Source organism: Sardina pilchardus, chromosome 15, assembly GCF_963854185.1.
Source record: "Sardina pilchardus chromosome 15, fSarPil1.1, whole genome shotgun sequence".
Lineage (NCBI taxonomy): Eukaryota > Metazoa > Chordata > Actinopteri > Clupeiformes > Clupeidae > Sardina > Sardina pilchardus.
The window spans coordinates 14,547,620-14,574,003 of NC_085008.1; the positions used below are offsets into that span (position 1 = coordinate 14,547,620).

The window sequence follows — 26,384 nt, forward strand, 5'->3', positions numbered from 1 at the left end:
TATACGCCACCTTTTTGTGTAGCCATCCAATCCCCCTCTCCAAAAGACGAGGAACCCTATCCTAGGTTCCATAGTGGCCTAGGCCTCTAAACTGTGTGTCTGCACACGTTCCACCCCTGGGTGCATTTCTGGCAGATGTCCTCCTGACTGAGTCAGAGGGCTGCCGCTACGCTAAACGCTGCTATCAGCTCTGACTGGGCCACGTGCCTGAGCATGCACACGCAGCAGGCAGGCAGGTGGGGGGAGGTGTGTGTGTGTGTGTGTGTGTGTGTGTGTGTGTGTGTGTAGGGGGGGGGGTGCTCTTCACAGATCACCATCCCAGATGTTTGCCCTCTCACGATCAAGGACTGGGTGTCTAGCCAGGTGGCCGTAGGGATATAGAATGAGTCAGAGAGAGAGAGAGAGAGAGAGACAGAGAGAAAGAGACAGAGAGAGAGAGAGAGAGAGAGAGAGAGAGAGAAAGAGAGAGAGAGAAGGAGGGGGGGTTGGGTAGGGTGGTCACTGGGGAGAAGCTGGTGGACGTTACTTACCGACACATCTGGAGCCGTCTGAGGTGGTGATGTATCCGCGCGGGCAGGTGCAGACGTAGCTGCCCACTGTGTTGGTGCAGTCGCCTCCGTCGCACACGCCAGGGATGGTGGCACACTCGTCAACGTCTGAAACCCCCCAAAAGAAAAACACGGCGTGTCTGAGTCATATCGTAGACGGAATGAGAGAGTCACTGGCACAAACAAGGGGGCATTTTTCATCCTGTTGAGTTGAAACTGCTGTGACCAATTATTTCATTTGCCTGTTCGATGTAAACACACCGGAGTTTGGCATTTTTTGTGCTAATAGGAGCAGGAGTTGAAACAAGGATAAAGAGGGGGGGGGGGGTTGGACGGACCTCCTGGACTTGTCTGACCATGAAATCCCTCCACTGACAGAGATGGAGGGCTGTTGGGTTAAGTTACACATACACGCTTTTTGGCGCACGGGCTGCTTCCTTTCAAACAAAAGCAGTATGGATGTGTTTTAACGGTGTTCCGCAATTAGCCGCGTCTGTCAGGCGGCATCTCGGAGGATTAAGCGAGGCGGTCTGCGCCACGCTGGAGCTTTTAACAGCGCCAGGTGGAAAGCGTAGCACACCCCCCCCCCCCCCCGCCCCTCTCTCTCATTCACCCGCTCGCTAGCACCATGCTAGCACTTCATCAAAGTACAGCCCAGCGGCAGTCGGCCCCAAAAGCTAGACGTGCGCGTCAGCAGTTAAGAGGAGCGGACTTGGCACCGCAAAGCCCTCCGTGCCTCCGTGCCACCCTGGCGACCCACCCCCACTCTGGCCATATGACGCTGAACCCTGAATCGATGTTCCAGCCGGGTGAGCGTTTTTAATGACGTGCTATGCTTATTTATACACCCATGCAATTACGCTTTGCCCAGTAAAGTTATACAGCGTAGGGGCTCCATAAGGCGTAGTGTGTAAATCAGGACGTGTGTGTGTGTGTGTGTGTGTGGGGTGTGGTTGCCGGCCCATTCCTCTCCCGGTGTGTCAGCCTAAGGAGTGAGTTTTTGGTTATGATGCGCCCAGCGGGAGCTAAAGAGGGTGTGAGATGCCTCCATGCTGACTATTGTCCAAGTGCAGTAACACACCGAAATACCCCAACACTCTCGCTCTCAGCACTGCAGTCTAGTCATAAAACTACAGGCTGATAAACGTGGTGTCAGCATTCCATACGCTCAGGCCCAGACTTTACACAGAGCAGACGCACAACTGTATTTGGAAGGAAATGACTGCCATATGGATTAATGACCACTGTTTGCTCGTGTGTGTGTGTGTGTGTGTGTGTGTGTGCGCATGAGTGTGCGTGGTTTGTGTAAAGTTTTAAAACTACAGGGAGGTCCATGTATGTTACACAAACGCTATCGCAGCTCTTCGCTCTCCCACCTGCAAGCGCTTCTTTTTGTTCGAATGTGAACAGCTGGTCTCGCGCCAGAGCACTGTATTTATGTTAAGCGGACGGAAGAATCTTCCATTTATTCTACGGGCGATGGAAACAGGCCGGGCAACGTAAGGACATGAGACATGTTAAGAGCACACAAAGCCCGGCCGGCCGGCAGAACGTGATATATGGACAACGGGAGCAGCGAAGAACAGGAGTGCAGCATGTTCGCTCGCGCTCTTTGCCAACGCCTCGTCCAGATAAATCTATGAGCTCAAAGTGAAGGGAGTGGGAGATTGCCCTGCAGCTTGAGGTAATAAAGCCAGTCTCCTAACTACTCCTACCACCCCCCGCCACACACACACACACACACACACGACATACACACATACACACACACTAACACACTCACATAATCACTTACTCACTCCCAAACACAGAAACACACACACACACACACACACACACAAAGACTGCTGAGTCTGGTCCATCCTCTGGCCCCAGGCCACAGTCTCCAATAGCCCCTTTAATTACCTCACCCACCCCGGCCCACAGCCTCAAAGCCTTAAAGGCCACAGGGCACCCTTTCCGCTATGTCCGGCCACTGAGCTTTTAGTTTACTGTCAGTAAAAAGCACAATCAGGCCTTTTCTCCATTAGACGGTGGGGGGCAGAGTGCAAACAGACGCCGCACCTGACAGTGTCATTAAAGGATCTGCCAGGTACGGCACTCTCACCCCATTCAACCTTGTGGGAGCAGTGATGTGTGTATGTGTGTGTGTGTGTGTGTGTGTGTGTGTGTGTGTGTGTGTGTGTGTGTGTGTGTGTGTGTGTGTGTGTGTTTGCGTGTGTGTGTGTGTGTGTGTGTGTGTGTGTGTGTGTGTGTGTGTGTTTGCGTGTGCTTGTGTGTGTGTGTGTGTGTGTGTGTGTGTGTGTGTGTGTGTGTTGTGTCTACACAGACAGACACAAGCCTGTGTTGTGGTGGAAGGCCTGCCTCTCACATCAGCTCATGATTGAGAGGCAGGCTGTGCTCATGAGCTAATAACACAGGATGCTGGTGTTTGTGGCGGTGAACTGCACCCTGGGGCTTCACTCACATTAAGAGCTGCTCTGTCAGCACTGTTCATCTGGGGCAACTATCGCCCCTTGGGCCATGGGGTTTCCCCGGGACGAAACAAAACGCAAACTAGGAGGAGGTTGGAAAATCCTAAAAATGAGCTTGTTTTCTTAGGAGAATAAGGTTCAATACACGTGATTAGCATTAAGCGCTGGCCTGGAGAGCTCTCCATTAACTTTCACTGAAGCGAGGGAGGCCAGGCTAATAGTGTTTTCTTAGTTTGAACGACTTGATTATATCGGTCTCTGGGCTCCGAAGGCTAAGAGGCACGCAAGGACAAGACTCATCTGGGCGCAGGGACAAGACAAGCGCGATGAGAACTCACCTTTCCTCTCTGCCCGGAGTACGTTGTCACTGCACCACTTGACTGATCAACACTTCGTTCAGCTGGGTAGGAATGAGCACCCACTGCCCCCCCCCCATCCACCCCATCCACCCCACCATTGCCCACCTCCCCAAAGAGGAGGCCCTGGTCCAAGACCCACAGGCTCGGCCCTCGCCGTGTGTGCCGGCCGGCCTGTTTTCACTCTGCATTGTTTGAATTCCACCCAGTCAACACAGAGTAATGCGACCCAGCGCTGAGCTCGGGTCCAGCGTCTGAAAAACATCAGGCCCCGTGTGCCGGACCTCTCCAAACGAGGGGCTTTCTGCACGTGCCAGTTTAAGGAGCCAGAGGATATTGGGTATTCAGCTATTCAAAACAAACAGATAGGATGTCAGTGTTGGCTTGGCACCCGGTACTGTGGGACCCCTCCTTGTTTCGTCAACCAGGCCCTGAGTGGGCGCTGAAAGAAGTCCTGGTTTTCCCCCAGATAGGGCACTGGTATATCTCCAAAGATAAGCTCTGGTCCTCCTGTAGCTTTCATGAGAGCATGGTACCGACGAGTCTACATCATATTTACACCACGTTTGGAAACATTGAGCAAACAAAGAATCATTTTTAGCAATGCCGCAGAGAGTTATTGTAAGTTCAACCATAGCCAAGAAGTGGCATTTTTAACTACTTTTACTCGTTCTCTAAGCTGTGTGTACAGTTAATAAGACAAAAGGCTCTAATTTAAATCACGAGGCAAAGTCACTCAGTGACCAAAGTCTCTTGTGCATGAACTAAAGCTATTGTGTGGCATGTGGGAAAACGGAGCTGATCCACTGATCTTTTTGTGCTTAGGATCATATTCATGGAACTCATGCAAACAGATTTAGACTGGTCATTAAATTAGCTTAGGCAAGCCTTTAGACTTTGCATTTAAATCCCCCAGGGCTTTCGGACCTACTGTAAGTCTTTTTTAAAGTGAATTTCAGTTTGTAACTGCTTGTCTGCTAGCTTAAACAAGGCACATTTGGCCAGTCTTAATCTGGAAGGCTGACACATCTGTTCTGGGTCAATTGTGTGCAATACTGCACAAATAGGGAGCACTAAAACAGAGCTTGGCTTCCCATGAACCTAAACCTGGATCCTATGGAGAGCGTGTAATGCTACATGGAGTCCCTGAAATAGTTCATGTGCTGGAACAATGCCTAAAGTTACGCGGTCAGCCACAGGAACAAGCCCATATGCATGTACTGTACTGTACTGTCGTTTCCCTGCAATGAGTCTCATTTGGATAGAAGCACAACCAACAAAATGAAATGATGCGCTCCGAGGGTATCACAGAGTGGTGGTTGTACGTTCGTAGCGCGAGTTGCCCCTGGCGTCCCGGTGACTTACCTTCACACTTCTGGCTGGTGTCACTCTGGCGGTGGCCCGCAGGGCATTTGCACTCATAGGAGCCCACAGTGTTAATGCAGTTGCCTCCAGCACACAGGCCTGGGATGGCCTGGCACTCATCCACATCTAATGGAGAGAGAGAGAAAGAGAGAGATGGAAAGAGAGAGAGAGAGAGAGAGTGAGAGAAGGGACCAAATGAGACAAGTATAGACAATAAGGTTCAACATATATACAGGATATACCCGAGAGTGTCTCAGAGTCCTACCAAGACAAATGAGATGCTTTCACAGTAATACTGGACATACAGTATAGTGTGTGTGGGGAACAGCTGGCGAGAGGCTGGAGAGGGTGATGGAGAAGGTTTGGTTAGCTTGTCTCAACGAGAACGCTATGTCCACCCCAGGGGGGATTATGGGGTCTGTTTTAAGTGTATTGTAAAATAAAACTGCCCTGTCCACATTGTTTTAAAATGATGGCCAAATGATTGGTCACAGGGGGAAAAAGCAAAAAGCAAATGCATCCATCTCACAAGACGGCTGTTCACTGCTTCAGTGATAAATGCACTCGGTGCTCCGTGGAGCGTTGGGTTGGAACGTTCTCCTATCTCCAGCGGACGACCGGAGTCTCTCCTGTTGCTTTACGAGGAAGACGGACATTTATCACCCCCCTCTTTGTGTCTCTTCACACATTTACACTTCATTAGTGCATGGGTGTGCCCCTTGCGACGGCGTTTCCCCTTCATGTGCATTTGGCAGACCTCACCAGGCCATGTCCAGTTAGTCACGACTCCCGCCAGGCATTTCTCCGAGTCCACGAAAACGCACCGCCTTCGCTAATGATAGAGTGACTGTAAAAACACGGGGTTCTGTGCACAAACGGAGTAAAGATCATGGCAGAACTGGGATTTTTCCTCTGGTGGTTACAACGCTGTTGGCTAGACTGCGTAGCCTGGCTGGCAATCCTCCACGTTCGCTCCCACTGCAGCCCATGTAATAGATGTGAGCTCATGCTGTTATGCGTCGGGGTGTCATGCAAAACACACGCATTGCGGTGGGAGGAATCTATTACCCGCGGCCCCAGGTACCTGACTGCCCTCTTTGTTTCTCGCATCTGACAGGGGGACAGTTGGCATGCGTCAACGCTTGTTCTACTACACTATGCCAATCTCCACACCCCTCGGTCTGGTTCTAATCAGCCCAACAGTTCACTGTTATTCTTTTTTTCCAACAAGAGGAGAAGAAAGAAGAAAAGAAAAAGAAAGAAAGAAAAACAACATGGCAAAAACAGGCTGTGCTTTTTAGGTTTGCCAAAACCTCCAAGCCAAGAACATTTCAAAATGCCCAGCAACGCAATTTTCAGACCCCTCTCGCGCTTTGTTCTGCCCCCCACCCACCCCTGCTCCTCTGGCTGGCGTTTCCCCTCTCCCCTCTTAGCAGGCGCGGGGTATGCCAGCGCATAGTATTATCTGTTGACTGACTGAGAGGAAACATATGAGCCCTCCGCTCTCCCTCCCGAACGCGTCTTTCTGATGTAGCGTCCGCTTTCAGACGGGAAACGGATGGAATGAGAGTTCATCGTCGTCGGCCACTCTGATCGAGAGCATCAGACGGGAACCCAAAACTGTGAGCTTGCGGTCAGTGTGGAACTGAGGGGGTGTCGGTGTGGAGTGCGAAAACGCTCTCAGAGAGTAGAAGGTGGAATCCAGACCTTTCCGCATGACTGCAGGCGAAGCAATCAGCAACGTCAATATTTCCCTCAATTGTCTTGTCTGTCTGAGTCTCTCGTGTAACCCCAAATAATGGCTGAAGTTTTGTTTTCAGCTGATGACCATCAAAAAAAAGAAAGGACGTCAGGACGAGGTGGACAATAATCTGCGGGGGCAAGAATGCTGGGGTATCAACACATTCACTTGAAATAACATTCTTCGTCTTCGGGACAGCATGGGTCAGCCCCAGACAGTGCCGGCCATTATCTCCTACAGAAACCCGCTAACGTGGGAAGGATTTCCACATTGCTGAGCGGTGACGAGCTCCATTTACCTAAGTGAGGCCGTGACCTCCCTCACATGCGAGCCATGTATTGATACTGTCTTTACTGCTTAGTCTGGCCAGCCATTAGGGAGCCTTGTGCAAATGCACGAGCCAGACAATGGGGGGAGAAAGGCTCATATTTGCACAGACACTGGCCTGTGGCTGGAATGTTGATGCAGGCAAGGTGAAGCGCAGTTCATCGGGCCCCCGGGGGCCTCAGATGTTGTCCCTGCGCCGCGTTCAGGCGGCAGCGACAAGGGTGGATTTTTTTTTTTTTTTTCAGGGAGGGGGGCGTGGGTCCCCTGTGGATCCGTATCGGGGTGGGGAGGAACGATGGGGGGGAGGGAGGGGGGGTAACTCTTACTCACCCTGACATGCTCCGCTGCGGATATTGGGGATGAAGCCGCGGCGACAGGGGTGTGGCTGAGACGGGCACATCTCGCACGGGTGACCCCAGGCGCGGCCGATGGTGGCACAGCAGAGCGTCTTGGTGCACACGATGCCACTCAGCTGACCCTGGCACATCTGGTTGTTGACCTGCAGGAAGCAGGGGCCCGTCCGGTAGTCTGTGAGCGAGACAGAGAGAACGACGGAGAAAGACGGGACACGAGGTATGTGGAAAGAAAGAAAGAGAGAGAGAGAGAGACAGAGAGAGAGAAAACAAAGTGAGACAGAGAGGTAATGAGAGAGGAACATGGGAAAATTCTCATTTCTCCACTCATTCACCGTTAAGATTTACTGTCATGTATAAAATAATTGGACAAACCCCAGTGTAATTTACGTGCCTCAAATAACCCCAGCAGGACGCAGAGGGAGAGTTCCTGTTGCTCTAATTTTTTTGTGATCACATTCCTGCACTGTTTGCTGCTATGCATTCCAAGTTTGAACTTTGGTCTGAAAATGCTTGGACAGTGGGTTTACTTCTTGTCTGTCTAATAGGATAACTACATAATAGGAGCCTGTTTGCAAAGTCGCCATCAATAACGACCTTTCCCATGAAAAACCCATTTCGCTCTCCGGTTTTCCACACTGAGCGATTCGCACAAGTCAAACAGACTCTGCTGGAAGCATCAGCACTATTTTGACAGAACAAGGTTGCATGTGGAAACAAAAATAATAGGACATAGTGTCTCTAGCAGGTTCTACCCCAGTGGCCACCTTGCTGTTCTATTTGTCCCTAAATATGACTTAATCTCATTAGGCGCACTTCACAAATCAAACACAATGACCTCATGCTGCGGCCAGTCAAGCAACACAAGGGCCAGTCAATCGCACATAATACAACTCAGAGGGCTAACAGCACCCTACTGTGTGATTGAGGTCTAATTAACTACAATAGCCCAGCCAAGTGCAATATAGCTTTATTAATATAGATCACTGGACTAGATCAAATTGCACGGCTTGCCAACTCCGGCAGTGAAATATTACCATGGGAAACGATTCGCATTGCCCTGGCGTAAAAGGAGACAGCCATATCTTTCATGTAGCGGTGTCTACGGTGTTTTATTATTACTTTGTGGGAATGAATGGTAAATTACACTCATCCCAGAAGAAAACAGAGGCTGGGAGGACGAAAGTAGGTCAGGCGAGTACAGACTGCGGCGAGGAAGGACGCCCCCTGTCCTTCTCCCGGCTACAGTCCCCCTCTCCGCTCCTCCAACTCCTGCGTGCACCCCTGACCCTGACAATTCTTCGTGGACAATTTGAGTCGCGGAATGCGAGTCGCCTCCAAGGCTCGGCAAACCCGCAGCATACATCCTATACACATCTGGGATTGATTAATCATGTCTGCTCGGGACCGAGGCGGAGGAGGAAGGACCTCAAGCCCAGATGTGTCCATCCAAGTCCCAATCTCCGATCACCGCCAGCCTCTTTTTTTTTTGGTTTCATTCCTCCACACCGCCGCTCTTCCTCATGCTCTCAGAGCCTCCGCTCGCCCTGCCCCATCAAGCCATGACAGTCTTGTGGACAGGTCTGGCAGACAGGTCATTATTTCCCGTCCATTATATCTCAATGGGGTGGGTTTCTTTGATCCATTGAGCAACAGCTGAGCAATAGAAACTCAACCGTGATCAGGGCAAAACAACAAAAGCAAAGCTGTGCAATCACTTTTTTTCCCCTCCCTCCCTCTCTCTTTCCCTCTCTCTCTCACTCTCGCTTCATTTTTCACCTTAATTGCTGATATGAACTTGGCCCAGTGGAGGCCAGAGGAAGCCGTTCATGCGAAAGGAATCGGTGAGAAAGCTCGACAGCAGGAGAGCGTTGTTCGGGAGGCGCTCTTGCCTTGCACCGACAGCACCGCTTTGATGTTGCGGGGGGGAAGGGGGGGGGGGGGCCTTTGCAACTCGAGCGTCGGATCGGCGGCCTTGGCAAAAATCGCTCAGGAGCCCGCGAGCCTCGCAGAACTCGCTTCTCTCTCCCGCGCGGCTCGAGCCAAGTTCAGCAAGGACCGTCTGTGTGCGCAGCTCACGCCGGAGGGAAAACACAGCAGTGTACGAGAGAGGGGGCCAAACTAAAGACTGGAGACATCACCCAGCACTTTTAATGGACTGAATAACACTGCACATGCAGAGCTAGGGCCCCCTGGCTGGTGAGGTGACAGCCCTCACAAATAAAGACGTTTGGAGTATGAGAGGCATGTCGGTCGGTTTGGACCTCAAGACGTTGAGTGTTTGTGCTCTGTTACAGTATGTCTAATTTCGACTCAGAATTTTTGAAAAGTTAAGCAGCACTGGAGCCTCCAGGCCTTCGGTCTTCCCGTGAGAGAATGCAAAATGGGATGTCAGATCTAGTAAGCGCTCCCATCAATAAACAATTTTCGGGCCGTTGTGTGTGGAAATGCAGCATTGTGCTCTCACACTGGGAAAGTAGGCTAAGTGAGTTGGCAAGTCTTTGTCTGCATGATATCACAGCGGCCAAACGTGATGTGTTGCTATTGTGAGGGTTGTTCTCCAAGAAAAGAGACGATGAAAAATCAGCACAGTGATAGAGTGAGCCTAATCTTGTCTGGAATGCTCTTCCTTTGAGGAAACAGAGCAGAACCCAGATGAATTGTCAGCAGGGGAGACGCTTGAGCCTGACCCATATTTATTCTATAGTCAACGACGGAGAAAACCACTCTAATGTGAGCCAAACTTTAAACGATAAATCAGCCCACAATGAGCATAAAGACACACTGATGAAAAATATAATCTCTGCGACTCAAGCAGCTTGTTAAAAAAAGTCAGAGTGCTCTCCTGACGACGAGGTCAAATAAGACACCTCTGCTTTCCTGTCAAGAGTTTTGATATTTCCTGAATGGAAAAGCTGCACTCTTTTTGCGATTTACAGTAATTTTCAGATAGCGCAGTTACAGTAAATAGCCCACTCCGCACCACCTCACACTCTCCACCTCTCATCCAGCTGGCTCTCGCAGGACTCCTCCGGGCCCGGATCCAACCATTCTTGCGTCCGTTTCAGCGGCTCTGCGTTTTGCATCGACGGGGACAGCGTCCAATAAATCACGCGTCAGCTAGCCGTCCCTTTCCAGTGGAGAGCAGAGAGGAGACCGTACAATCGAACGCTTTCACAGTGCCGCGCAAAAGACTTCATACTGTTTATCCATTTCCGACGAGTTTGCTTAGGTATGTTTAGAGAGTCGTAGAAATGCAAGAAAGAGAGCGACGAGTCGGACAATACACCGCAGTCACGTGCCGAATTGGCACCAGAGACCTTTGCCTGCTAAATTAATAGGCAACGTTTCCTCCGCTGGAAACCGCTGAGGACAATTATGCAGAAGTGCACATGTCTGCTCGGAAAATGAACTTAACAGTCCTGCGGAACGCACACTGTATTTTTAACCCTTTACGGTCGCTACGATGGGGAATAAACACTATGTTGTCTGGGAAGTGGCCCGCATCTCAAGAGCTCCTCATGCATTTCGCCCTCTGTCCATTTTCGCACTTCATTAAAGTGTCAGACCTCAGTTCCACTTCTAAATCCACTTAATGGCACATGTACCACAACACAATCAAACTGTAACTCCAGAGAACAAATCATGGTGTCAGTGTTGTTTAAATCTACACTCAAGATGTCACAATTGGCCAATCGCGTGATGGATAATTCCCCCAAACAGGATGCGCTGCTAGGAGAACCGAGGGGGCCTGTGAAAGAGCAGAAAAGACTCGCTGTCAATCCCACCCTTTCACCAGAGAATTCGTTTTCACCGAAATAGCAGCATTCCCGTGTTTCCATCACCTCAGTGTGGCCATTGTTGCCAGAGCTCTCACGCGTGACTCTGTTACTACTAACCTGGAAAATTGGTTTGGCCAGAGCTGCTGGGCCCTCGAGCCATTCCTTGTACAAGAGACATAAAACAGTGGACACACAGACTTAAATCTCGTTTCTTCCCACAACTTCTTTGTCCCAGTTGATACTATAAGGGTCTGGGGGGTCATGTTAATGTGCAGTGCTGACATGTACCAAGAGGAGACCTCCTGACACTGAAGATCTCTAGGACCCCGATACTGGATGCAATGGTTTTGCTCCCTAAAGTAGGGTTCAGACCAAAGATTCGCGATGAGATGAGCCGCGACATTCTAAAACCTTGCAACTGCGACTAAACATGTTGAAACCTTTGCAACGGCATGCGACGGCTTGCAACTACGTGTAACATTTCATTCACACCGCTGCAACTTGGTCTTGTTGCGTCGGGAATCTTTGGTGTGAATTGGGCCTGAAGGTTAAATTAACCAATGGACCAAACGGAACTGCCTGTTCTTTATGAGCAACAGGTCCTCTCATTGAGTGATGCCTCTTTATTTTGTTTAACACCAGCTATACCCCTTGTTCGACAAATGCAGCGTGAATGATTGGGGGGATCTTTGGAGAGGCATTTTTATTGCTCTCTCCAGACAAGGGGGCAGGGAGGTAAATCCCCCGACCGGTCCCCATCCAGCTCCCCACTTCCCCAGCCCCGGTCCAGAGCTGTGTTTCTTGGGCACTGGAGGAGGGGGGGACAGGAAAGGGGGTGTGGGTGGAGGATGGGGGCTGGTGGGGTCCAGTGGCCTGCGCAGCCCCGGCCCTTAGCACCGAGAGCAGACTGTTTGTGCTAGCCTGGGCCTGGCTCTGTGTACACAGCTGTGGAGTCCATTTTTTATCCCCTCCCCCCCTGCCACCCCGCCTTTGCCTTTGCCCCACTCTCCTCTCCTGTCTCCTCTCTCCTCTCCTCTCCTCTCCTCTCTCCTCTCCTCGGCTCCTCTCTGCTCTGCTCTGCTCCGAGCTCCACTCCTCATCAGGAAATGTCCACTGTTCCACAAAGAAACGCTGTCATTCTGAAGGAGCTTTATTTATTGCCAGATGTCTCCCAGCCCAGCTCCCCCAGTGCTGTTGTGTTTTCGAAGAAAACAAGCCCAGAATTGTGTGTGTGTGTGTGTGTGTGTGTGTGTGTGTGTGTGTGTGTGTGTGTGTGTGTGTGTGTGTGTGTGTGTGTGTGTGTGTGTGTGTGTTTTGTGGTGGTGGTGGTCCAGGACAGAGCGGGTGGAGAGAGAGTGAGAGGAGGGTTAGGTAAGGGAAAAGGGTCAGGCTTCCTCTCTCTCTCTCGCTCTTTCTCTCTCTCTCTCTTTCTCCATCTCTCTCTCTCCCTCTCTCTTTCTCTCTCTCTCTCTCCTGAGACCTAATCTAAGCCCAGGACCACTGAAAGCTCTGCTTATGCTCACACATGCAGTTCCAGTGTCTAGTTTCTCAACCAAGCACTTTGCCCCTGTCAGAGTATTTCATTTTAAACTGATTACACTGTTGCTAGCACAACATGAAGAAAAAATACCCTCTGCATGACACAGCGCTATAAAAACATTACAACTTAACGTGTGGAGAGCTTTTGGCCTACTTCATGTCCTGACTCCATAGCCCACATCCTAGTGTTAGTTGCTTGCGCCCATAAACACACAGTAGGTTGTTATTGCCATGGCGCATTGCAAACTTTGCTAACTTCATATGCTATGATCTAGACAAATAAATTGCAACAAAAGAAGCAATAAGTCTTACCTCTCTCACACTGTGGACCAGTGAAACCGTAGACGCAAGCACATCTGTTGGGGCCGATGCATCGTCCTCCGTTCTGACAGCCACTCTCGCACACGGCTGTGGACAGAGCAGAGTGTGATATGAGAAAAAGAAGTGTGCTGTTTTTTTTAAAAAAAAAGCTCAGTTATTTTTCAAAAATGAACCTTTCCAATATGTTATTGCTACTCTTTATTACAATCTGTCCGTTCCGTTCATCTAACAAATCAAGTTCTAAAAACGGCTAGCAGAGTATTTTCAAATAGGTTTTTATTAAGTGCCCTTCATAAGACGCATCTACAGTAAGTAGGACCTGGAAGGATTCCTCTATTCAGGCAGGCCAAAGTATCCTTAAATGCTCCAGACTGACTCATTTCTTATATGAGCACAAAGTGGGGCTGGGCTGTGCATACTCACATCTCCCCCCTGTACCCCATGTTACAAGCAGCATCTGCTAGGAATGAGTGATGACTAAGCTAAGTGTGTGTGTGTGTGTGTGTGTGTGTGTGTGTGTGTGTGTGTGCGCGTGCATGCCTGTGTGTGTGTGTGTGTGTGTGTGTGTGTGTGTGTGTGTGTGTGTGCATGTTCGTGTGCGTGTGCGTGTGTGTTTGTGTGTGTGTTGAGAGTTCTGAGTTGGGGGGAGTACTTACGCTGTCCGCAGTGCATGCCTGTGAAGCCCTTCTGACATGAGCAGGAATCCTCTTGGCAGCTGCCTCCGTTCATACACCTGACATTACAGGACTGCACTGTGGGAGGGAGACAGACAAGTTCAATGCAACGTATAGACAGAACTAGCTATACACACACACACACACACACACACACTAAGACAACATTATGTACTAGCACAGGAGGCCAACCATATGTGTCCTACAGCCAAGAATGTTTCCTGTCTGTTGGAACAGATGAGTCCTAACCATACATTTCATACAGACATAAAACAACCTCAAACCACACACACACACACACACACACACACACTGAATACTGCCACCCGCATGCCACTTACTCTATCTGCCAGAACCACCCACAACCTCACTCCTAATGTGTGTGTGTGGGGAGGCCTTATCCCCCCTCTTAAATGCTCACTTCATAAGTGATCTAATTACACCTGGCAGAACCTCAGTCCGAGGAGCCAGATTGCTGGACGGGCTTGAAATGACGCCCAAGACCTTGGAACACCCTCCATTCACTGCTGTCTTAAATCTTTTCAACATGCTACGGGAATTACAGATCGGCATGGGGATGTGACTAGACTTGCTGGAATTTTGTCCTCAATTGAGTCCCTGTTCTATGTTAAGTGTGTGTAATGCTCTCCCTGTAAGACCTACAGTAAGTGTAAACAACCCTTATCTTACTCACTGTTCCAGGAAACTGATGGTTTTAAGGGTCTATTTCAATGGTTTCTGATTGCCTGTGTGTTTAAAGTATACAATCAGTCGAAGGCTTCTCTTCTTGTGCCTGGTCGGGCGAACCGAGCCAAAAAACATACAAATGCAGGGGAAAAGTTTCTTTTTGGCCAACATTAAGGACTACACTACAGCATAATATTCTTTTTGATGGATTTCACCCCTGTCTTTCCCTTAAATTGGATCAAATGCTCATCAAAGAAAATGCAAGTCTGCTGCAGATTAATCACATTTTTCCATTTTTCATTTTGTCTCCTCGAAAAAAAAAATGTTGGGTCTCTAAAAGCAAACCCAACAGTGAGAGAGCCAGAGAGAGGGAGTTTGGCAGAACATTAAACATGGCTCTTTTCTTTGCATGTTTAGTTTTGTGTTACAGGCTGCTTTTTCAGCGCGAGCGTGTTTTCCCTTCGACGGGCGGAAGAGGGATGATCTCACTGGCTAGACCCGCTGACAGCCCCGCTGCTGGAGGGGAGACGGTTCAGCTCCCTGACCTGCACGGCGCAACGCAGCGCCACACGTGCAGAAAGAGGGGACACACTTTTGAAAAAAGAGAGAGAGAGAGAAAGATGGGGGTCTCTGCGGCGGGCCCCCATAGCAGCCACAATGCCCCTTCTGTCTGTGTGTGTCTGTGCATGTGTGTATGTGCACAGTGCACACACACCGGCTACATCTGTCTGCTTTTATGGGAGAGCAGGAAACATACGTGTGCCTGAGAACACAGGCTCCTCTTTATGGGCCCTGGGCTGCGATGCATACCTCAGCCATGGGAGTCATGTCATGCCACCGTCCCACTCTGTGGACACGGCTCTCGTGTGCTGATATACTATGAGTCATACTCTTTAACTGTAATTTGATACTTTGTACAACCAGATGTCAATCCGTTTTTTTTTTTTTTTTTTTTACCTACAAAGCCAGATCCGAGGACAAGGCCTCCCTTGATGGTACTGGTTTTTATCTCAATGCTGTTATAGGCATCCTGTTTGAAGACAGACGTTTTTTTTATCTCGGTGCTTTGAGGTCCTGTTTCAGCACTGTGAGAGGTATATGGTCTTGCCTCAGGAACACTGTTCGTATTGCTAGCATTACGTTATCTGGGCTTGGAGAAGAGACGCAGAGCCTGAAGGCCACGCCATCATCTCTACACACGTAACGCCACCATTAGGCACGGCACAGGTTACTGTCAATCCCTTAGCAGTCATCTTCCCTCAAGCAACTCAATCAGGGCGCTGCCTGTCTCTCCACATCTGGTTCGGAGGAGGGAGGGCACGTCAAAAGGCAGGCAGGCTGCAATTATGGTGGAGCAGGAGGCAAGAGGACTTGGGTCTCTTGGTTTTTCCCCCCTGAGGTACCACCGCTAGGCTTTGGGGCTTAAATTATGACAGCCTCTGAGCCACTTATGATTTATAGAGTAATTACAGATTTGTAGCTGGACCATAAACATGGGAGTGCTCCGTGCGACCACTGCAATTGACATGGTGGACATTAAGATGCTGTTATTAACATGAGTGACTGAAGAGGTCTTGGCGCACCGGGGGTTTGTCAGTGCAAGTAAACGCCTGACGGCCCTCAACTGCATGATGAATCTCAGCAGGAGCTCCTTAGGACATCACAGATCGGGTCACTAAGGTGCCATTACCTGTCTGTGTTTGTTTGTTTGAATGTGAGACTACCTGCCTCTGACTTCACTTCAGAGGCATGCAGTGAGTTTAAACTGACCACTTGTGGAGGCAGGGAGGGTAAAAAAAAGAAAAAAAGAAATCATAGCACTACTGGGACACATTAGAAACAAGAAACATTCCTGCTCCCAAGCAAAGGCAACACGGTCCAGACAAACAAAAATCAATCCAACTTTCCATTTCTCCAGGTAGTGTTAGCCGGTCCAGAGGTTTTGGAAAAAGCAGACCACTAAGTGAGATGCCTGGGGAGGGGGGGTTCTGTGAGATCCGCCAACTGTCCACAATAAAAAAAAAAAAAAAAATGGCGAAAGCAAGTATGACCATCAGTTTTGTGTAGTTCTGCAGAGGGCCTCTCGGAGGGAGGTTGGCTCTCAGCATTCCTAGCGTTTAGCCACGGGCAGCCATGTCAGAGGACACCCAGGGAATAAAGAGCTCCTTTGACTTTCCAGGGTTTAGGAGGCTGCTTTCTCGGCACATTAAAACTGGCGTCGAGACCCGCCGGGACGTCCAAACAGGGCGGGAAGATGCGGGATCGTGCTCTCTACACTTCCAGGTCAAGCTAAGTGGTCTTGGACACTCTCTCTCTCCCTCTCTTTTCCCTCTCCCATAATTCTTCTCCTCCCTCTTGAAGGGAGTGACAGCGCTGGCTGAGCCCAGCGGGGCGAGAGCACCATACCTGTGCGGACTGCACATTAAGCCGTAAACTAAACAGCAGGCCCCTGGGGGTGGGGGGGTGGGGGGGGCCAAACCCCACGACCAGAGGAGATCTACAACATGAACGCTAGTGACCATGAGCCACCTCCGCTGATTTAGTGTTCCCTCCACTGCGGCTCAAATGGCAGCAGAGCTAAATATCCAACATCTGACAAACGGCACTCGCCGTGACCTCACCTTCCAGAGAGCGCGGACTACAAGACGCCAGCAACATCTTTCTGGGTCACTGGGGCTTTCAAAAAAAAAAAAAAAAACCCTGACCTGAATAGCTAACTATGTGAATTATTTGCTTGCTTATTATGTAGTGAGCAGGCTCCTATCTGAATTACGTATTCTATCAATTCAAAGTAACGTGTCACTATTACAATACTATAATTGTTTTATGACTGTGTTATGAATGAATGTGTTGATGTGTTGCATCTTGTGAATGGTTATTGCGTGGGCTTTTATGTGGGTCAAAGGGACACGGGAGCTCACCTCCGGCCCCCGCCCCGCAGCTGGGGGCGAGGTGTCCGCTGGAACAGGTGCACATGTTGGGTCTGGAGCAGAAGCCGTCGCCGCAGGAGTTCCTACAGATGGCTGGAAACAGTGAGGCAGCGAGTCAACATATGGGTCAGAGTGGGGGAGTGAGGAGTGGCACTCCACACTAAAGCTTTCTCTCACTGGGCTGATTAAGCATGCTGTCTGAAAGGAGGAAAGAGCTTCTTGAAGACTCCTTAAAGGAAATAAATGGCCCTTCTAGCTAAGGAGATCCCTCTGAGGTGCTTGAGAATCATTTTCACAACTAAAAACTACAGTAGGCTACTGCTCCTGAGCTGAAGTATCACCTTGGGTGCTGAGGTAATACCTTCAGCATATCAAATAGCGCCATTAAAAATAGAGCTAAAGATGGCTTGGTTTTGTACCAAGTCACAAAAACGGCATAAAAATACAAACCTGAATGAGAAGGATCAGTCAAATGTGCCTTTTTGGGAGTTTTATTTAGAGAAATCGGCACAAAACTCTGGTAATCTCTAACCATGTTTTGACTCGAAATATGCTTACACTTAGTAAAGATCTCAGTTCGTTTACACTGTGACTGCGAAAGTCTAACAAGATAGCAATCTTAACTCTTCAATTGTCCGACTCGTTTAGACCGCACAAGGGGCATAATCTATGTTAATGATGTCTGACTTCCCTTCTCACTCACTCTCTCTCTCCTTTCTCACAGTCATTAGGGGGACGGCCATACTTACGGACAATGCACTGATTTCCTCCAGGGAGAGTTTTCCACCCAGGGCAACAATAGGAATGAAAACGTGAGCCGCACACATTGGGCCTAATAGAAAAAGGCAGAGAAAACAAACAAGGCATTTAGAGAGGCCAAATATCATTTACACAGATCCCTTTCATAAACACACATGGGCATCGGGTTATTTAGGATATCATAAAAAGCCTGGGCTCTTTGCTTTTGATATAAATATGCCTAATGTTGATCTGAGTCCTCCAAGGACAACACACATATTCAAAGGGGGTGAGGGGTGGGAGGTTGTAGTAAAAAAACACTCCCGTTTGTTTTTATACTGCTATGCTTCTAAACTCTTGGGACGGATATTTGTAGTATTCCTCCTTGAACCCTTTTTTCCGCAGTTTTCGTTTTTGCATAAGCCCTTCTCAGCTTCCTCCCAGTGGAGATGGTTCAGTAAGGAAGGGAGTTGGCCTGACCCCCCCCCCCCCCCCTCCACCCCCTGCCACATGTAAGAGTCATCACTGACTGGAGGGTTTATGTCTCTGCACTTCACCTGTGTTTCACAGTGTCATTTCAAAGGTGGCCTCTGGTTTAAGCATAACGCCGCTGTCCTGGAATTCCTCGGAGCCCCCGAGACATGTTCGCGAATGTAATTCGGATTAGCCGTCTCAGTTTAGCGGCCCATGCGTTGGGCTCTCCGCTTTGCCACGATGCTGCTTTTCTCATCTCGCTTCGAGCTCCATATGATGCATGACGGCAACAAGCCGGCGCACGAAAATGTGAAATCGACTATCGCCTTTATAACTACAGGTGACTTTATGTCCATCATCGCCTGCTTAGGCCTGGTGTAAATCAACCAGCCAATGACCACAGGGGTGTTTCGAACTTCAAGTCCGTGGCAGGGACTTGCTTTTTAAAACAGAAAACAAATGAGGAAAACGTTACTGTCACCTGGGATGGTACAGCTGTGCATTGCATCTCATGACAGACTCTCAAACCACATAACCAGATGCCCGTCACTCCAGAAGTGGAAAAAAACGCAGTTGGGGGGGGAGGAAAAAGGAAGAAGGGGTGACTAGAGGGAGATAGAGGAGAGAGTTAGGTGCAGGAAAAGGCAAAATGGTGGGAAAAGGACAAGAACCAGTGGGAGGGAAAGAAAACAAGTTGGGGGGGGAAGGAGGATAGGATGGGGGGGGCAAAGAGGGGGGAAAACAAAAGAGTGGAAACGAGAGCAGAGCAGCGCATGATGGAACGTGAGCAACGAGTGGCGAAAGCTGCGGAGGCCAGCTCCTTTTTTCCCCCCCTCTCCCACGGAGAGAGCGAACAAGCACGCCAGCTCGGAGAGAGCGCTTGAAAAATGAAGACGCGCTCTGAAACAAGAGAGCGAGCGAGCACCGCAACACAACATCACATGCTGGGGCTAAAACCAGCAGATTAATGGACCTCTGAAAACAGGCTCCTCTTGAAATCTGGACGCATTAATACTCGGGGTTTCTGGGGTGACCTCGGGTTGTGCCTGGACGTTTGATGCCTCCTCTGTCCTTGGGGTTTTTCGACCGCTGTCCTTATGACTGGACTGGGATTAACATGACGGAGGAGATGTCTCTTTGAGTTGAAACTGAAGTGCAGCCCTTAGTGCTTCATAAAGGGATTAGTTCAGTTCTATCACGGCACTTTGATGTTCAGCTTTGAAGGTCTCGTTCATTTAGATAATACTTAAGTACAGGAAAGAGTGGGCCACAAGAGATACATTCTAAGAAGTTCAGAAGTAAACACATACAGAGACAAAAGTCCATCAGTGTTTACTAACTAACAGGTACAGTGTTGATTTTAGGATGTGGAACCTATCCAAAACTTGTACAACTTGTCTAAGACATCGGTGAAGGCTAATGATTGATGGGGCAAAGAAGCGAGGGTGTTTGAGAATGACACATGGCAGTGAAAATGTCTTAACCTGTTACATTTCTGTGGACAGAAAAGGTCAGGTACAAAGGTTCAAGAGCAAAATCTCAGGAAATGAAATTAGGAGGATCTTCTGAAGCTTCTGAAGTAAAAAAAGAAAGGCTGGCGGCAGGTCATTACAAAAAATGTTCATCAATGAAAAAATGCCTCAAGAAGGCCTCCTTCTGTAACTCAGGGGGCTACCACACTTTGAGGTCACAGGTTACCGCTCTGGCATCTGAATTCTGGTTGGTGGATTTGCTTTACCCAACTTCAGTCTGCATAAAATAAGCCCACTGTTTTATCAAGTGTGACATTAATGGGATAAGGTGCTTTAAGTCTCCAAATCTCCTCAAGACTTTTTTTTTTTTTTTTCAGGTCCAACTTGGCCAGCGTCTACCCTCTGACTGCCCTGAACTCTGAGCTCATAGTTGTCTAGACGAGTCTCTGCCCGCCCCCCCCCCCCCCCCCCCGCCCCTCTCTCTTTTCATGGGACTGGGAGTTGGAAGGGGGGAGTTCTACCTTGTGATCCAAGCTATAGCTTGGACCCTGGTGGGTTTGTCTTGTACGTCTGCCAACATTTTCTTTTTACTGGGCACGCAACATTTATGGGTCAACATATGATGTCAGTGATTAACACGAAAACTAAATGTGCTGTAAAAAAAAACATCAAATAACATCAAATACATTGTGCAATCAGCTAAACAATGGATTTCTCAATGCTGGACATACTGAAGCCTTTATTCACATTCTCCCGCAGACAGAGGTGCTGACCTACCCATATGTTGCATACATCTGAACTCTTTTGGTTTCACAATATGTATTTAGTTCTGACATATAAAAAGACAGGACCTGGCAATCCATCTAACATCCCAAGTGCTTCTTTCAGATTTCCCAGCCTTTTGTATTTCCAACGGGAAATACCAGCTGATGGATGTTTACAGCTGTTTAGGTATGATTCAGGTATAGAGATTCAGCCGGGACCTTTGGTCTAGAACTCTGATAGGGGGAGCAGAAACCGCTGGGGAGTCCCAGGAGATTCCCGCTTCGCTCCGTGGAGAGGAGCTGACACCAATCTGGAAGAAATCTGAGCAGCCAAATGTGATCTTCGGCTCTGAGGATTGGCGCCCGGTGAGCGAAAACAAAAAAAAAATCTCCCCTGAGTTCACCACTGGCCCTCGGAGCCAGGTCCCACAGCCCACATGATTCTGCGCTGCAGTTTTTTTTTTGTGTGTTCCTTTGAGCCGGGCACGGGTGGACAGGTGCCATGAAACTGATTCCCAGTCAAGGCCCGCCGGTTTACAAGGCTCTCCCAGGTTTCTCGGCATAATTTAGGGGCTCCCAAACCGCAACGTGATCAGATATCTCCCGTGTTCAGGGCCAAATTGTGTTTCGCTGCGAGCGCCAATAAATCAGACCAACTAAAAATCACCTCTCCAGCCCGCTTAAAAAAAAAGCGAGTCTTAAAATGTATTGGGAAATCGCACAGTACTGGCCAGTGGAGGATCGAAAAGGCAACGTCCAATTGCCGCCGCATAATTGCACTCAGTCTGCGCCACAGATATAAATTCAGTCATGTCCAGTACACTAAGCAGCGTGAGTGTCCTGACGATGCATATGTGCGGGCTATGTCAGGAATGTTTCTGCAGGGACATTCATGTCAATGCGCCGTCTTCAACTAGGCCATCAAATCTGGTCAACAACCTCAGTGTAACAGAATATAAAAAACATCCTTGATTTATGCACTGAAATACCATGACAAGGCAACGCATTGATGAAAACAATGTGTGGATTTGTGCAAGCTCTGGATCCCTCTTGGCTGTTCAGGCAATGGCCAAGTTTCTGAACAGTGCATATGTGGCATTATTTCACATTTTCAGTGTTGAGCTCGTGCCATGCAGCAGGACTCTGCTTTCCAGACAAGATCAGATATTTATCTTCTTTAGTAATACTGCGCAATTGCCCAGACATATAATTTAGTACAGACCGGATGGCTCACAGGTCTAGCGTGAGTGCCAGACTGCTGGATTCCATACTCCAGTGTGTTCAAACACAAGGGCCTATTGAGATGTTTGCTGTTCTCTAAAACATGGTATCATTCTTGCGCTGCCGCCTGAGCGGAGCAAGTATTCGGTGAGTTAATCAAACTGACTGGCAGCGTCTTCGGCGGGTCTGTTTATTTGACCCCGTGCTAGCGGACTGGGGGAAATGTTGTTTCAGAAATCACTTTGGTTTGTGTGCCTGCACTTCGTCACCGAAGCCCTCAAATGTGATTAAATATGGTTTTGGTTTAAATTGCAGGAACGGCCCCCACCCTCTGGCCATACTGCGTCTGTTGCCTCATCACCTACACTACTAAAACAAATGCCCCTTGTTGTGTCCCCCGAGCGATCGGAATACCTCATTTCCTCCTGCAGTGAGGAGGGGGGCGAGGGGGGGGCTGAGTGTGAAGCCAACCCAGATGGAGACTCAGATTGGAATAACTGATTCTGATATTTAAAACCGCACTGGACAAAACAGGCTTTGTTTATCTAAAATTAGAAAATATACAGTATGCTGCCGTCGTCGTCATGCACCAGTGACAATGCCCCCCTCCCCTCCCGCCCCTGCCCCAGAAAAACCCAGACTTTCTCACAAGCGAAATGGATGGTTTTCGCATGGGGCCACAGGAAAATAAGTCCTCCTCAACGTCAACTGGCCCCTGAGCTCAGACCGACTGCACTAACTTCAGTTTTCAGCGAGAGCTTCATCAGAGTTTCCTTGGAGCAGCAGAGCCATCACATAAAACGAGCTCACTGCACTGGCATTCCCCAATGGTCAGCACTCACTCTGGTGAGGTATTGCATCATCTGTGTACACAAACTGGTGTCATCGTGTAGTCATTAAAAAATATACTCACTGCCATTTCCCTGCATTTATAAAAACAGTTCTCGGCTGTGAATATCCCTTGTATTTCGTTTCTTTTTTTTTTCATGCTGTGGAAAGCGTTTCTTCAGCTTGCTGGGCGGCACATGACCTTCTTAAAAGGAACAATGACGTATTCATTGTGGTTTCTGCTCCAGTCCTGCTATGGCACAGGTCCAGGTTGCTGCCAGACGTATTAATAGAATTACAATCTTGGGACCCCCCCCTCCCCTCCTCCTTAGTCCAGTCTGATGGCAAAACCTCATTTTGCAGGGGCACTAATCATGGACAAGCCACAACACTTCCATTTAATAATTCTTCTAATTGCCCCCATTTCGGGCCTTCAAATGAAAGTGTCACATACCAGGGGAATTCACATTTACCTTTATGCGTTTAGCAGCAGGCAAGCCGATCCAGGCAGGCTTACTGTACAGTTGTTATTACTTTCGGCCAAGGCGGTGGTGTTTCCATTAGACTTTGTTGTTTGCTTGTCTGACAGCAGGACAAAACACAAACCGACTGACGCAAACCGACTCTCGTAAAAATTGATGGAGGGCTTGGCATAAGCCAAGGAAGAACCCATGGAATTTTGGAGTGGATCAAGAAGTGGATCCTTTACTTTTTTTCCACTTTCTTTAACTTTGCCAGATAGGGCACTTGGCTGTGATACAACAAAGGGCTGTGCTCTGCGAGTACTTGACATAAATACTGCACGATGGCAATGATAACATGTCACCTAAATTCACAAGGACGTAAACCTCATTTTGCAGTGCATGTAATCATGCCAGCCATAATACATCACAGGCATATCATCAACTCATCAAATGATCAAAGCTGTAATGTAGACTCATGTAGATGTTTGCTAGAGAGGCACCACACGGTACAACAGCAGTACTCACCCCCTCAGAGTGTCCTGGCCTCGCCTGCGCACACGGCTCTGCACATCATCAGGTTTTCCAGAGAAGCGGCTGGCCTGGTAGCCCCCGTCCCCCTGGCCCGGACTGTGCGCCTGGCTCGGGGCCTGCGCCTGGCCCTGGCCCTGCGCTGCCTGGAGGGAGGCCCAGAAGAGAGCGGCCCATCCCAGCACCAGCTTGGCCTGCTGCCACGCTCCCATTAGCCCCGACTAGTGCTGCGCGCCTTTTCGACTCGACTCGACTCGACTCCGTGAATCGTTCTTCTGCTGCTGGCGCGAGTGCACCGTCTCTCTCTTTCTCTCTCTCTCCGGATGTCACCCTGCCCCACGGATCACCTCGACTGCCCCAAGCAACACGTGGCTGAGCGGACCTGTTCCGTCCCGATGCACTCCAGGTTGGGGGGGCTGGAGAGGGAAAGGAAGAGAAAGGGACAGGGCTTAAGGCTGGGAGACAGAAGCCATTTGGAAGCAAGCTGTATTGTGTCTATGACTACTTTTACCCAGCAAAACAGCCAGGCAGATATGTTACCGTTGTAAGTACAACCCTGAATCAGGACGCACAAATAAAAGATTTACTCCTGGGAGTTTTATTTAACTTTTTCTTTCACAACCGGTATGTTTTACAGTCAAAATGGGATCCTTACAACATGGGATGTGTGAGCCAGCTGTTCATAAAAGGGGTCTTTTGTTTCAAACCATATTATTCACCTGGTTTCTGAAGCAAATTAATTCTGAATTACTTACCAGCAAACATATTTTTTTATGAGTCTATTCTGACTCCATTAGAGCGTATTATATACACTGAAAGGACAGCCATTACGATTTCAATCTTTTTGTTCTCTCATAAAATCTCGGCTTTTAGTCTAAACTATGGGCCCCAAATGATTTATAACCAGAGCCGCAACGGGTTTCAACTTCAGGGGGGTTAAAAAACAGCTTGTTGAAACTGGGTGTTTTCTTTAGAGCTAGGACATATTGGTGTCTAGCAGAAAGGCAAGAAAAATATCTGAAGCTGTCTGACTGGAGATGAATGAGAAAGCACAGGCAGTGGCAGCCACCCACTATGAGTTTAGATAAACACAGAGTGACCAATACATATTCCCAACATTGCTGTCAAATATTCAATGTAAGTAGTAAAGTTTCTAAAAGTGCTTATATTTGAATACGTTAAAGGGCTATATATTCATTCAAATATGCTCAGTTACACAGCTTACTTTGTTTTGAAAAATATTTCGTGATTGAATAGTTGGCGTTGTTGCAGGAGCAGACATTGTTATTCAGTTAGAAAAACAAACACAAGTACACAAAGTAGTAGCCATAATGAAAATGTGATACTGTAGCCTTGTCTATAGGAGGAATAAATGTGGGCGGGTCTAATTGAGAGAGCGAACAAAGAAAATGTCTGATCAATTACCTCCGCGTGCCTGTGGCATTTGGCATTCAAACATCGATTTCTCTCATGTCAACCAGTGTGTCATGGAAAGACATAATCGTATAAAACGCTTGAATATTAATGATTGTTTCATATTTTTAAATATAAAAATAACGAGTCACTTTCTCATGCTACATGTTAGATTCATTCGATATCTCACGAGTAACGGTTCAAGGGGAAATATTTGCAGAACTTTTCTACTGTCTTCTCTCAGACAGCACACCGCGACTATGGGTAGACACCAAGTAACATTCGCTGCACTATCAAAGGAGTTATCCAACATTTAACTGTTATGCTAAACAATGCATTAGACATTGTGAAAATCAGAAGGCTTGACACCTAAATCAGTCCTTTTTCTTCACTCAGGAATGTTTTACTTCCTATGATCACCTACGCGGCAACGAAGACTCAAGGAAAAGCCGGCAGATGAATGTAGCAAAAAAGTTAGAGGCTACACTTCGCTAGACTTCATTTTACTGCCGTGTTTCTTGTGCATTGTTACAGTAACCGCATTTTTTGTTACCTCCTCATAAATGTAAGTATTCGCGCTAAGTATCATTTAAAACTGCATGTCAACCTTTTTAAATAAATCAATAATCAAAGTATTTGCACAATACCTTGCAACGATTGGAGTGGCCTGAGGTAGACGAGCCCAGGGTCCTTTTTTGTAATGGGATATGTGGCCCAGAATGGGAAATTGAACTCTACCCTTGAGAGAAAAAGAGAAAAGTTAGTGAATGACTCTGATTGGGAGAGGGGAGGTGCTTTTTTTAAGACACCGAGAAAGGGGGGTTTCTAACGGACTGCAGGACAAACCCACTACATTCCACATGCCTTGTCTATTATGTAGGGGGACAAAAATCTAACCTGTGAAATTTCTCTTCAGCTACATCTGCACCAGAATATCTCTTAGAATAGCCTACATCTTTTTTGCCTCTTGACACATTAGAAGAACAAGGCTGTCTTTTGAAATGGCAATTGAAAGAAAATACACTTCAGACTACACTGAAGATGCATAATTAAACACACAAGGGGCAAGGTTTTCATCTGAAATGCCCACATTATTCATTCTGCACACCACTTTGATCTCAAGCTAACGCTAGCTGTATCTGTTCAAACAGCATTTAAGACATTTAAGAATGTCTCTGAAGTGATCTACGCTCACTCATTGTTCAGCGTATTGTTCTTGGAGACCTCATACTGTAGGCCTACATAATATGTGGTTGACGAAATATCTGATAACTGAGCTGCATGAACAATGCTGAACACAACGTAACTGACAATCTGCTTGAAAATCGTCACTGTATATGAACTCAGGAGGACTTTTCCCGCTTTCCTCCCCCACACGCCTTTCC

The 26,384-nt window shown here is 48.3% G+C and overlaps 1 protein-coding gene across 1 annotated transcript in view; it reads right to left on the reverse strand.

The window, feature by feature from the left end:
• The window catches only part of fbn2b (fibrillin 2b), a 61,881-nt gene extending 37,995 nt beyond the window's left edge, over nucleotides 1-23,886 (reverse strand). The window contains exons 1-8 of the mRNA XM_062556187.1: nucleotides 23,584-23,886; nucleotides 17,847-17,929; nucleotides 17,089-17,190; nucleotides 13,463-13,558; nucleotides 12,798-12,893; nucleotides 7,142-7,339; nucleotides 4,744-4,869; nucleotides 531-656 (exon numbers count right to left, since the gene is read on the reverse strand). Coding sequence (XP_062412171.1) covers nucleotides 531-656; nucleotides 4,744-4,869; nucleotides 7,142-7,339; nucleotides 12,798-12,893; nucleotides 13,463-13,558; nucleotides 17,089-17,190; nucleotides 17,847-17,929; nucleotides 23,584-23,798 — 1,042 coding nt within the window. The 5' untranslated portion in view covers nucleotides 23,799-23,886. The remainder of the gene's footprint in view (nucleotides 1-530; nucleotides 657-4,743; nucleotides 4,870-7,141; nucleotides 7,340-12,797; nucleotides 12,894-13,462; nucleotides 13,559-17,088; nucleotides 17,191-17,846; nucleotides 17,930-23,583) is intronic.
• Nucleotides 23,887-26,384: the final 2,498 nt, after the last annotated feature.